General features: G+C 37.5%; 1 protein-coding gene across 19 annotated transcripts in view; it reads right to left on the bottom strand.

Annotated features, from left to right (window-relative positions):
- ptprk (protein tyrosine phosphatase, receptor type K) overlaps positions 1-14,231 on the bottom strand; it is a 113,181-nt gene that overhangs the window by 19,598 nt on the left and 79,352 nt on the right. For all 19 annotated transcript variants that reach the window (XM_020714719.2, XM_023953255.1, XM_020714723.2 and 16 more), the window contains 9 exons: positions 6,841-7,023; positions 6,078-6,197; positions 5,838-5,947; positions 5,542-5,743; positions 5,358-5,463; positions 5,206-5,278; positions 4,893-5,015; positions 2,393-2,467; positions 2,137-2,173 (listed from right to left, as the gene is read on the bottom strand). In XM_020714719.2, coding sequence (XP_020570378.1) covers positions 2,137-2,173; positions 2,393-2,467; positions 4,893-5,015; positions 5,206-5,278; positions 5,358-5,463; positions 5,542-5,743; positions 5,838-5,947; positions 6,078-6,197; positions 6,841-7,023 — 1,029 coding nt within the window. The remainder of the gene's footprint in view (positions 1-2,136; positions 2,174-2,392; positions 2,468-4,892; positions 5,016-5,205; positions 5,279-5,357; positions 5,464-5,541; positions 5,744-5,837; positions 5,948-6,077; positions 6,198-6,840; positions 7,024-14,231) is intronic.

Raw genomic sequence — 14,231 nt, 5'->3', positions numbered from 1 at the left:
AATGTAAGAACATTATCATGGATTACGATAATCCAAATAATCCCACACAAAGACATACGGCAAAAAAAAACCAAGAGAATGCAATGCATCTATCAAACAATAATCCACTTTAAACGCTGAACGTCAACAAGATAACAACAAAAATCCCCTCTTCACTTTGTGACATTCCATAAAGCTTAGAAATTTTATAGAAAATCGAATTGCGTTTGTTTGATGTGAAGTAAAATGATCAATTTATGCTTTTGTTTCTTTACTATTGTCTAAAGAATCTGCTGAATCAAATCCTGATGAAGTTATTTTTACAAAATAAGCATTATTGTTGCATAAAAAAAGGACACTTTCTGAAAGAAGTTCCAAGAAATAACCCCAATTTTGTCCATTTAAATACTTTCTACCTGAATAAATTCTCCAGAATCATACAAATGGCTCAAAAAATGTCCATCTTATATAGAAAAATTTTATGTAATCAATGGTTGTTAAAATGTTAAGAAAAAAGTGACTGTTTTCTTATACACTGCAAAAAGTAAGTAAAGTAAAACAACCATGTAAAAAAAAAGAAAATGTATTTATTTTCTGTCTTGGTAAGGTCATTTTTATTACCCTATAGGAGGGGTTATTTGCTTATTTAAAGAAAATGTGATTAATTTCTGACCTGTTTCTATCTAGGGTTCCTGTTTTACAGTGTAAGAATCTTGTGAGAGTTCTAATAAAACTTTCAAGGTAAATAGCAAAAATGAAATCCCAAAAAAGTCTTTAAGGCTTTCTGGCTGACCTCTTTCTGTCTGCAGCAGCTCTTAATGTCTGTAAAAACTGATCCAGGTCACTACACAAACACTCACACTCACGCCACACACGCACAAAGCCCTGAGGCGGCAATGACAATATACAATACTCCAGACGACCTAATAGGACCACCATCACTTAATCATCTCTCTCATACGCACGCTTCAGAGCACACATGGAGAAAGGCGAACGCTGAAAGACGGAGAGGGCTGTCTGACCTTTCAGTCTCCTTTTTTAATAAAAAAATAAAACCTCAAACTCCTGTTTAAGGTTTGCACTCAGACCTCCTTACATTTAAAGGAACGAGCATCAGCCGCCACCTGACCAGGACCTACAGCCATAAGCTACAGTAGAAATACGATGACCCCGGAAAGTCCCACATTTGCTGTTATCACAGCGTGGAAATGTGACACCTCAAAGGCATAGGAGGGACTGCACTCCACCTTTGATACATCAAAGGGATCAGCTCCTCATCCAACTCTACATTTCCTGTTCAGGGAGGGGGGGCTTCGTCTGCTTTTTATGAAGTTTGTGCATCCGACTTAATACGACTAATGCAATCCTTAAAGTGAAAACTTCACAGCACGGATATTATGAGTCTACTGAGGAATTTCGTTGAACTCCACGCAAACATTTAATCATCATAACCTATTCTGTAATAATGGTTTTAGCTGATTGTGCTCTAAATGATGTAACTTTTATTGTGAAGTTTTATAAGCCCTGTCCCCAGAAAGGTCAAAGCAGCTTAGCTAACACCCAAAATATTCAACAATTGTTAACAAGAAACGCTTTTTCAAATAAATCAAAAATGCAGGCCTCTTTTTATTTATTTATGGAATCATGCTTCTCGTAAATTTTTCTCTGCTCTGATACCTAAAGAATGTCAATGAACCCTCTGAAATCCCACCTTTCAACACAGCAGAGTAAACATCTTTATTTCACCACCAATAATTTCTTTTCCGCTTATTTTTTCGGACTCCACACCGCCACAGCGTTCCTTGAAAAGCGAGGGGCACAAACACGCCTTTCATGTGCGTGATTGTTCTCCGATTATCTCCCAACCATTTCAAACCCGGCTGATAATCCAACAGCATATGGCAGCTGGTTAAAACCTGACATTGAGAGTGTGTGCTTACATATGTGTCAAAGGTGCACACAAACACACACACACATCATGAATGTGCTTTTGTTGTTCGGATGGGCACTAATATCATATTGTGATCTGGAAAAACACCAAAAGAATTGCACCCAGATAAAACCCTCTGCACATCAATCAACTGAACAACTGATCACAGTAGAGCAGATACAAAAACATTTAGTGCAAATCATCTAAAAAAGTAAGAATTTTCTTACATTTTGCCGCCAATCTCAGACACTGTGTTTTAGTTTCCTGCAAAGAAATACAGAAAGTGTGGCAATATTTTAATATCAATAACCATAAAATATATCTATATATATGCATAAAAATACAGTGATTGAAACAAGAGTTATACAGGATTTGAATAAACATGCGTTAATATGAATTTCCTTTCTTAATTTAGGGGAAAAAAGTGTTTTAAGGGCTAATAGTGTAATTAGCATGACTTTACATTAAAGAAAATAACATTACCCTCTCTGTGCTGCTAACAGCTTGAAGGTAGATGTTGTAGTTTTTCCTTGGAGCCAGCGGGGGATTCCAAAAACCCTGAGGAAGGCACAGAGAAAAATCACTTTGAGAAAACTTTCAGCTTCTGATTCCATACTTTGTTTTTCAGGGACATATTTGAAGGGGGTTGAGGAGAGCCAATTACTCGCAGGAGTTTTTAAAATCATTTGAAAAAGTTTAAAAAATTACCATCAGAGTTCAAAACAAGGCAAGTTTGGTCATTTAAAAACCCACTGCGGTCATCCTTTGATCTGTTTTCAAAGCATTCCCAGTGGTCTTTTAATTATGATTATACTTTTTTTTTTGGGCCAAAATAATATTTTAAAAAAACTGTCGTTGTCTGAGACAGTTTCAGCAGTGTGGCAGTAGTTTATTAAATAATTTGCCTCTTAGATGTGTGCGGGATTGTTGGCGTGGAGCAACCCAAACCCCCCCTTCCCCTCCCTGTTGCTGAGAGGGATCTTATGCCCCGCCCAGTGTTTTCTATGTAACGAATACAATCTTTTTCAAAACTGCATTTTTTCATTTGCTTCCAATTCACATCAATTTGAATAAAAAAAAAAACCTCAGATATGCAGTTTGAAGCTTAATTTTCCTGGTATATGTCCTCTATCATCAGAAAAATATGTTAAAATAAACAAAAACATGATTTTTATGTTGAAAATCGCAATAAACCTACAGATTTCTGTTAAAAGGGGCTAATTTGCGCTCATCCAGAATATTACACAGATTCTGTTCACACTGCAAGTAAGGATTGTATGTGTGGGAACTTTATTAGTTATACGATTATTGAAGTACTAAAGAAACAAACCGGAGCACCTTCCATCTAGAAGCACCCATCCCTTCTTTATTTGTGTGTTCTGCAGCTTACAATAACAGGTCTGATGAGAATTCAGGCAGAAACTCGGCTCCTGCAAACAGCTGCCAACTCAAGATCTATACATATTTAAGTCGGCCCTCCTCCCCATCATTCTGCTGCCGTATTGACTGTTTGCTGGATGTCTCTGCTCAAGGTCTGGACCGCGATCTGGATCTCAAATCCCATCAAAACAAGCCAGCGCGGTTTCTCCAGCTCAGCTCTGCTTCTCGCCATGGACTCAAACCTGCCTGACACCCCCACCCCCACCCCCACCCCCCTCTATGAAATGGTTATTTGCTAAACCTGAAGCTTTGGATTTTCAGGCTGTAGTGTTTTCATCAATATCACATAAGGCTCATCTCGAACATTTGAATAGCAGAAAAAGGTATATTTATCACAAAATTAAAAGCACATTTTAAACAGAATCATCACACAGCAACAGAATAAGCCTAATTTCTTGTGTCTTGATATGATCATGGCCATTATAGATAATTAACACATCAAAATTTAGTTCTTGTGATGCTCCTTTAATTCTTGATTGGATTTCTCTTGGCAATCTTCTCAAAACTGCTGTTATCCTGGTTGCTGGTGCATCATTATCTACCACACTTTATTCTTTCACTCCTCCATTTTCTCTTAGGATTCTCAGATACAGCACTCTGAACAACCAGCTGGTTTAACAATGACCTTTTGTAGCTTTCCCTTCTTGGAAAAGGCGTTGATGAATGTCTTTTGGATTCATGTCATCAGCAGTTTTTCCTCGTGATTGTGGAACCTTCCAACTAAAGGCCGTGTCACACAGCCACCACGTACATTTTGGGCATTTTACATAGGTGAAAATTGGCCATACGTGGATATATACGTGGAAAAAGTGAGAAATTTTGTGGTCTTTAAGTGAAATTTTCATGGAAGTATCATGAATGAACCACATTAAAACCACGGAAGAGGTACGAATAAAAACCGCAAAGAACACGTATATCGGCTGAAACCTTCGACGGATATCGGCGCACATCGACACTTATGAATTACATCACGCATATATAATGAAAGAGCGAAATTTTACAAGTGGAAAATACGTAAAATGTAAGTAGAAGCTGTGCAGCAAGGCCTAGAGACTGACAGTCATTTTAAAAACTCCGTAAACTTTGGCTATTTTAATTTTATGCATCGATTATGATGTGACATTTATACCCACCATATTTTATTTTTTTAAACTGTAATTTTTGGCTTTTTATTACCTATAGGCCATTTATCATTAAAATAAATTATGAGGCTGAAAATATTTTAAGTTATTGATTCGATATAAAATCTAAGTTTTCTTTATTTAATCAAATGAAAACATATTGAACTTATTTCTAAATATAAATCTGTGCCTTTATTACTGTTTTACATTAGAGAAACCCAATGTTTGTCCAACTAACACTGCTTGTGAAAATATAATGTATAGGAACAATTTAATATCCAGTTTAAAAAAAAAAGAATAACATTTTCTATTTTTCCTATTAAGTTCATTTATAAGGTTTGGATAATTTCCATTAAATCATCGTTTTCATTTGAAAAGACTTTTCATTGAAAGGTGTCAGCAGAAGTTAAAAAAAAGCTTGCCTGATACGTTCTGTTGTCTCCCACGGTGAAGGGGATGGGTTCGGGCAGGTTGCTTGGGGACAGCTGTGCAGCATAATAATATGGTGATCCGCTGCTGGATGCGCTGTGGTAAGAGACTGGAACCTGCGGACATCAGATAATATATTTATGAATCGGAATATCTCTCTGTACATGTGTCATCCAATTATTTGACATATGAAAAAAAGCGCAGTGGGTGGTTTAAAATCCCTGAAATACAAACTTAATGTTTTCTGTCTTTGACAGAAACCTCTAATATTGGCTGATTTGAGTGTGAAATGTGAATAAAAATCACCTTATAACAGTCAGAGGAGGCATGGCGACGTTCCCGCTGATGATTTATTTCTTCCACTACAATCTGGTAGGCACTGTAGACAAAAATACACAACTATCTACCAAAAAAAGCTACGTAACTGATAAAAATATTGGATATAAGCGAAGGTCTACCTGATAGGTGCTCCTTTAGCTTGAGCAGGCTTGAGCAGGACAGTGATGGTTGTTGCAGTTTCATTGAGAAAGGCTTCAGTCATGTCATATTCATCTATGGTTGGAGCTTAAAGGAGAAATAAAATAATTAGCATTCATTTTGGTAAAACTTATAATAATAAAAAAAAAGATTTCCGTTTTTTACCTGAAATATTGGTAGTCACATTAAGTGTAGCAGCTGGACCAAATCCTTTGGAGGTCGATGCTCGAATGGAGAACAGGTACATGACCCCTGGGTGGAGTTGAGAAAAGGTGTGGTGGGTGATGTTTGAAGGAAGAGACACAGTCAACCCCGGCCTCTGCAGGGGCACCGACGGGTCAAAGGAGCGAATGGCACTGTAACTGATCTGTTCAGAATACGAGAGACGCAAATGAGATTAATATTCATTCAAGGGAGCATTTTACTTCGACTTCTGTAAACAATCCTGCAGCTGAAAGCACCTCATATTGAATGATGACACCATTGGGCTCCACTGGCTCCTTCCAGTGAAGGTTTATTGTCTCTTCTGATGGAGTGGCTTTCAGCGACTGAGCGGGAACGGGACCTGGAACTGTTAACACAAACAGAGGAACAATTAGACGAGACTTGAGGAAACTGATACGACTAACTTAAATTAAGACGATTTCAAATCAAATTCTTCTAAAATGCATTTTAATAATAGAGTCTTTGGAAAACGTTACCGTCTTCATCCGTTTGTATAACGGTCTCATCGCTCTCTTTGCGTCCTTCAGGGTTGGTCAGGATCATTTTCAGACTAACGTTAGTGTAGGGTGGTAGGTTTCCCACTAGGTGACGTGGTGCTAAAAGTGAAAAAAATATGTATAAATATAAAAAATAAGATTTCATCAATCTATCAATGTATGATATATTGGAAACATAAACCTAAATTTGTTGGACAATTGCTTATAAAATGCAGGCCCAACGAACAACAGATTTATTTTAGTGACTAAACAGACATTTGCATCAAACATAAACTTTAATGACAGATTAATCAGCACGTTTGGCCGAGATATTCCTGCGCAGCAAGAAAGCAAATTAATTGACCTAGAGATCAATAATCTGTCCCGGGTAATTTAGAGTAAACATGGACAAGATTTCCAATAAGATTTTGAAGGGCAGGTTGAACATACAGAATTTTTTCATGCAAATGTTTTTTCATGTTTATGGTGAAAAAAAGGCTTTAACATTCTGCTGTATTCTCAAAATTACATTTTTTCTGGCTGTAAAAGTAGACCTAAACACTTAAAGTCTACAAAATTAAGGTAAAAAGTATCAATCAATCCCAATCAAAAGTTTACCTTCACTGCACCTCAATCAACTTTTTAAATAGTATTTTAAAACAGCCTGAAACTATTTTTTTCTGCTAATTTATGAGTTCTAACCAACAGCTGTCAATGGTACCACCGTAATGAAGTCTGAGCAATAGTAATATTGATTTATTACCTTTAGGATCCATGTCCAAGCAGTCGGCTTTGCTGCGGTTGTTGGCAGTCATGTAGTGGTAACAGATGGTGACGTTAAACGTGTGACAGCGAGTGATGTTGTAACCCAAGGACTCCCAGTCTACAGCGATCAAACGAGAACGGGTCTCGGCGATCTTAAGCCTCTTAGGGGTCCGCATGGGTTCTACAATAGAAGCAAAGAGAAACAAGTCCAAATTGTCATCATTTTTTCCATATGGATGGTTGATACAATACAGTTTAGGTTCATTTCTAATATAAATTTGAGAGTAGGCACATGAAACACTCCTAACTAGGCTCGAATGGTAGCAGATGTTCCAAATGGACCTAAAATGAACAGTTGGTAGCTGCACGCCATTTTTAGATCAAGCACTTTTTGAACAGGTGCCAGCGACTTGCAGTAAGAAGGAAAAAGTCAGTTGTCGTCAGTGGGTCCATCATCGTCATCATGTTGTTTACATGCAGAGAGAAGTTCAACTTCAATACTTTCCAAGTCTGAGTCACGCATTCAAAACAGCTCAGAGTGCTGAACCAACATTTTGTTCCAGCAAGTGAGTTTTACAAACAATCATTTCTCCGTGCTGCCATTGAGCCGTCTCTCAAATGCAATAACACCTCCAAAGGAAAGCTTTGGTTTCCATCTTTTATGTGGATCCAGGCTGTTATTGCCAATACAATCTACTTTCCATTCCTGACGCTCGGGGCTTTAATTACCTTAACTGGCTGATTTAACTGGATCAATCACCCCCCGAGTTCTAATACACACAAACCCAATAAAAAAAAACAACAAATCCCACCTGCCCCTCATCTTCTTTATGACTCTTCATACGAGTTCTCGTTATGACATGCTGATTATGGCCATAAGTGTTTGGGAGCCTCTGTTTCACATGTCATTCAGCCATAAAAATCACCTCACAGAAGAAATCCTCTTTCAAGACATCGTCTGACCATTTTCCAAAAGCTATTATCTTTAAGAGCTACTAACCACCCCCAAAGATGTATGACTCCAAGTCCGGGAACTACTTCTCTAACTAAAGAACATATAATTCATTAAAAAGCATGTTGTTTGTCCTGAGGGCATAACCCTATTGGAAAAGCGTCTGCTACTCAGCAAACAGCCGTGCTACCAGGCCCGATGAATGTTTCCACATGAGGGCATGTTTCAGGGAAATGGGAAGTTATTTTTTCTCTTAGCTGACTTCTACTGAATGGGGAAACGTAAAAACTGCCCTTTTTTTAAAATGTAATTCTTAATTGAGATAGCAGCAGAGAAAGATTACAATAATGTGTTTTTCACCACACAGCTTAACAACGGACGCTGTATACTCCCTGCGTTTAGGTGCATAGAAAGCTACTGTTATCAGTCAGATACACAGTTATTTTTATTTTATATAAAGTTGCTGCATTATATTGATTTGCCAAATGCTAAGTGTGCCGTTTAGCTGAAAATAGTGTTTAGAACTGTTGTGTTATTCTGATAATCTCTAAAAACACTGCTTAACACTAGATGGCAATATTTTTACTGTAGCTGTAGCTACAGTAGCAGCTACAGTGATTAATCCACGCAAATCTAGATCTTTTGTAAATTATTTGTGCCAGAGTAATTTATTATTACCTATTTATTAGAATGCTGTTCATTTTCTACCATACCTGCCAAATGAAGAAAGAATTAAACTGGACATTTTTTTTGGTGCAATATTTGCAATATTTGATTTTGCAATTTAATCAAATTAAGGACACTTTTTGACCAATTTTTTTGACATGAACTGACCATTCTGCCAGTTTCACCAGATGTGCTGGTTCTTAAGTAGTAAGTCATGAATTAAACTGCTTAAAACGTTTACGGTCTTCTTTTATTCGTACTTTTCTGTTTCTAAACCAGAAAAGCTAACGCCGCTGTTTGTTCTCCTTAGTGCAGAGGTGTCGGACACCAAGCCTCGATGGCTACCATCCTGCAGGTTTTTTCAGGAAACCTGCCCTACCTGCTACTTATTACACCTAGATCTGTTTAGCCAATAAGAATCTACAGTGGCAGGTTAGTTGGAAAACGTCTTGGACACTGGCCCTCGAGGCCTGGAGTTTGACACACATGCCCTAGTGTTACACTATACCAAAAATATATACATAAAATTAGTATATATAAAATATTCTAAAATATATTTTTGTCTGCAATATGTGTAAAACCTAACACCTGACCCAAAAGACGAATAAAAGAGAAAAGTTGTAACGCATGTCGGCCCTATACAGTTGGAAGAGGCTTGGGGAGAAAAGTGAAAGCGGTGTGAATATAGTGAATCTTGCTTCAAGTTTTTTTTTTTCACAACTCGATTCCCATATATGAAAGACGTGGTGTTGTATAATTCCAGCCGGGTACAAACCTTAAATTCCTCTCCATGATAATTTTCAAACGGTTGGCACTTCCATGAATTAAAAGAGACGCCATCCATATGCAACTACCAAATCTGAGGGCCTGATCGATTACAGTTTAACATGCTTGAAAGTGCAACACAGGTTCAGTGGCTGCGATTTGTAAGTGGAGCCTTAAAACGGTCCTAAAAATGTCCGTAGTTATGCATGAATGTGAAACACACATGTAATCACATTTAAATTGACTTTCCACTGGAAGTGGCAGCTTGAATGCTTTGGTGGTGTGAACGTAGCTTCTGACACTATTTTCAAGCAATTTCTGACAAACTTAACAAATAATGGCATCTATGTGTTATTTACTGTGTGTATGAGTGCAAACATGTCTATTTATAATTGACAGCCATTATAATTGTATCATTTACATTTGGAAGTGCTTAATTTTTTCATTTTTTAATTTTCTTATCAAATAATGATTTATCATCCTAAATTTGATATAGATCTATATTGCTTTTGTTTTGATCGCTTGAGAAAAACAATTCTAATAAACCAAAGTTTTGGTTATACTGCAGTACAATGCCATAATCTTATAAATAAAGTTTCCTCAGGGCAAAATTTGCAACTCTTATACCGATAAGACACAACTAGAGATTACAAAAAAACATCTTATCATAAACTAGCATGTAAGAATTTGAAGATATGAAAAGTTGTTCCTCGTGAGGCGAGGAAATCAATTCCCTTCATCACTATTTCCTGTATCTCCATCTTCCTCAACGGTTTGCGGGGTTTTAAAATAAAAACAGCTCACCTTAAAAAGACAGGTCTCACACCCACCCCGTCTTATTTTGGCTTGTCTCTTTCCCTGGGCCTCTGCTCTCACAGGAGACAACACAAGGACACACAAACTGGTCGCTTCCTCTGACAACCCATTATCTACCTGTCACTCAGACACACTTGCACTGAATCTTGCGGGTGCCAAACCTCCCACACACACACAATTATTACCCCCACAGTGCGCACACATACGCCTGAGGTTGTGACAAAATAAAGATTTAATCAATTTAATCAGGGGGGACCATGAGTGTGCTTCCTCATCTAATCAAACTTATATATATATATATATATATATATATATATATATATATATATATATATATATATATATATATATATATATATATATTCACAACGACTTTAGGAAAAACCCACACACAGACACTCACTGAGCATTAATCTGAATATATGCCTTATGCAAATAGACAAATACCTGACTAATAAAATGACATCTAGAGAGAAGAAAGACTAAAGGTAATGAAGGTGCTGTTGGGTAATTATCTGCTGAGCAAATATTACTGCTGTACTGTGTGCTGTGCGAATTTGTGGGCTAATAGCTGAAGGGTCAGAACATTTCATTTTGGCTTCAATTATTGGATGGGTGACATTTAAATAGAGCAGGAGGGAGACCTACTGCTTCCTCTGCTGCTTCTCCCTCTATTTCTGCATTCTGCTCATTTGTCTCAGCCTTACCTTTCTATCACTTTCCCTATTCAGATCGATACCTGTGATCCTCCTCATAAACCCTCACCACTACAACCTACACACACGCAGACACACAAACACCGGACAACGTAATAAAAAGTATTGATTTTGGGCCCTCTCGATGACAACACTGCTCCACGGAGAGATGCTCTTCAACACAAAATTAAAAGTAAATATATGGCCTGGCGCCTGTCACACGCACACATTTCAAAGCGTCGTTATGATCACACGGACCTAACCTGTAGCAGTTAAATTTACAATAGGTGGGTCAGCACCTCATGGCCGTCTATAAAGAATTACGCATCCAGGAAACACTATGAGAACCCTCACACCGGCTGCGTCGACTTGTGTTTAGGCGGCCACTTTCAATAAAAAGTCTATGTGAATGCACGTCAACCTGAATTCCACGTTCAGAACACTCGTGTTCACGCGTTGCTACGAAGGTTTTTAAGTCTGGTGGCGGGCTCTACTTAGGGCGTGCATAGATCGCGCGGCTGGGAGTTCAAACAATTGAACTTTTGACTGCCAAATCATGAAAACTCTAAACTTTGACCAATCAGGAGCTTGGATCTGGTGACGTGTGAGTACCGCCCTTTTCCAGAAGTGCCAACCGTTGTAAATAATAACACGAAGGAGAAATTATTAATTGCGGTCTGTGTTCAGTCCGAGTTATATGGCAGTAAGTCGTTTGTGTATCGGAATAGAGCTGTGAAAGAAAAAGACTGGAGCAAAATTTGCGGGATTTACGCCGCTTTAACATCGAAGGTGGTGGACAAGCGCTAGTAAACGATAAATAAACAAAAGAAGAAGAAGCCCCTTCCTGCCGCTCCCCGCTTGCCTGGTGTGAACACCCCTAGCTGCATGCATGTTCATGAAACTGTGTAGCGTGTTGTTGAATTCCCAACACATGGCCAATGTGAATGCATCTCAACAATTTCAGTGTTTGACGCGCATTCAATGGCGATTTGTACGTAGAGCCTGAAAATAAAACTTCTGTTTTGATTGCAGAAGCCTGAAACACGCAAGTACGCATGTTTGTATGTTTGGTGTGAACATAGCATCAGTTGAGGCACCCAGCGGCTATTTCAAACTGGTCCTAACCCATAATGTACTGCTGCTTATCTCCATTTACTATAGAGAGTGAAAGCAACGGCAGAGCCGAGCGGGGAAACAAGGATAGAATATGTAAAGCAACCAAGCAAGAATAAGAAGAAGAAAGACAGGGGCAAAAAGAGCAGCACAGAAATCCAATAAAAGTGTGAAAACAGAGCAATGTGCAGAGAAAAAAATGAAAGTGGGTCTGGAGGGAGCGGGGGACAGATAAAGGGAACCCAAAGAGAAAACACGAGAAGAGAGGAACAGAGTGAATGAGAGGTGGAACTGGGAGACACGCTAACTAGTTTGGAATATGGCCAGAGTCAAATGGGACCGAGTCCAAAGACAAACCACAGAGCTGGCCTTGTCCCTTTCCCCTCCTCCGGTAGACTGACGAACAGCTGGATTCATGTCGAAACTAAAAGGCTTTGTTCTTCACAGATGGAGCTTTGAAAATAACAACAATACCAATAAACACCAACAATAACTGCAAGGATGGAAAGCTCCATATCAGCAGAATCCAGAGGTTGGAATTAAAAAGACGAAAACAAAAGGGAAAGGAAATGAAAATAAATGAAATAGAAGCTTAAAGCGACACAACTGTGTTTCCCAAAAAGAAGCAGGCACATATACAGCTGGACTGGAAAGTCAAAGAGAGAAGAGAGCGCTTAGGGAAATGCAGATTAAAGGGCGGCAAAGGAAGGAGAACAGAAGACAGTGACACAAGAAAGTTTACAGGGATTTTAGGGAAATCCAAGTTAATCTGTTCAATTAGGTTCTGGTTATCCTTCCATTATCCTTCTATTCTCTGCATGTGTTTCAAAAAATAAAGAAAGAAAAAAAGTTCTGTTGTCTTTATTCTCTTTGTGGTTCCAGGCATCACACATTTATTTTTAACATTAATAGCAATGCTAATGACTTTTGAGTCAGTTCAGGGTGAACTTTAGTCATATTTCTGGTAATGGAGGACAAATATAAAGAAACGTATTTTATTCAAATACAGTTTAAAAAAGATTGTAATTGTGACGTAGAAAAATTTCTAACAAACTGCTGCCACTCTGCAGAAAATGTGTCCAAGAAAACAACACAGATTTCTTGACTTTGGCTAAAAATGACATTCTATGTTGTCTTAACTTCTCTTTGCTCTACACTTTTCCAAGCTTTTCTCTCTAAATGTACACATTTGAGAGTTTTTCGCCTCATTAAGAGCTCGGATGTAGAATCAGGGAAATGATCAAATTATTAAACAGAACTACTTCATAACATGCACATAAAATCTCAGACATTATCATTTCTAGATTTCAAAATTTGGATTTATGTTCTAAGAATAAGTGCTAGTTTTAGATTTTATGAAGATTTATTAAGTTAGGCCAAATTGCAATAAGATTTTGTTCACATTTTGTTCTAACATGAGTCATTTCCAAATATTACACTATTTTTTTAATCACTTTTATCAACTACACTTGGTTTCAAAAAAAACAAAAAAAAATTCAAACTACCGGTATTTACTTAAAACTGGAAAAAAACTACTATTGGGCTCTTTAACATTCAGCGTTAATTAATTCTATTTAACATTTAGCTTTTTAATACTTTTTCCCTTTTTTAAACGCTTCTGTGAAACTCCTTGCTTCTAGATTTTGATATCTTTCTTTCAGTGAAATTCTTTGCTGCATGACCAGTAATTGTTCCACTTTCTAGTGATTTTCATTGAAAGATTGGTGTTATTTTCCTATTTTAGGCTACTTCCTTTTGCTGTGTGTACAAAGGAGGCTAAGAATTAAAACAGATGCCATAGTCAATTTTGAAACATATATGCAAATGGGGTGCCTGAAAATAAAAGAGTTTGATCATTTAGAGTCAGTAGTGTACTGCTGTGTGTTTGTATTATTTATTTAAAAAAAAGATCCAACATACAGTTAACACCAGAACTCCTCCCTTGATCTCTTTGGGTAAAAATAGTCCATAAAGGAGGAGGTTTTTTTAAGGCAAACATAAGGGACTGATTCCAAAGGTGAATTCAAAGCAAAGTTTTTGTCTATAATTATCAGCAAATGTGGCCCAGAAATGAAGTGAGAGCTCAGATTGAAAGGAACCAAGGTCACATCATGTCGATGTAAGGAATTAATGATGTCTTTTGATTGGATTTGGAGTTTAATTTTAAAAAAAAAGTTGTTTATTGAGGGGTCCATGACACTTTTATTGTGTTAACTCAACTTTAACTGCCTTGGAACAGTTTATTAAGAGCGTTTTTCTTTTAGGATTACTTAACAAACATTCCTATTATAACAGATTTCTTATTAAGAAAGACAAAAGAAAACTATTTTTAATACATGTTTTTCATGTGTCTGTTTCTTTATATGTGTTGTGCTGACGAGT

The sequence above is a fragment of the Oryzias latipes genome, chromosome 24 (genome assembly GCF_002234675.1).
Source record: "Oryzias latipes chromosome 24, ASM223467v1".
Classification (NCBI taxonomy): Eukaryota; Metazoa; Chordata; class Actinopteri; order Beloniformes; family Adrianichthyidae; genus Oryzias; species Oryzias latipes.
This window is presented reverse-complemented; position numbering and strand designations above follow the sequence as displayed.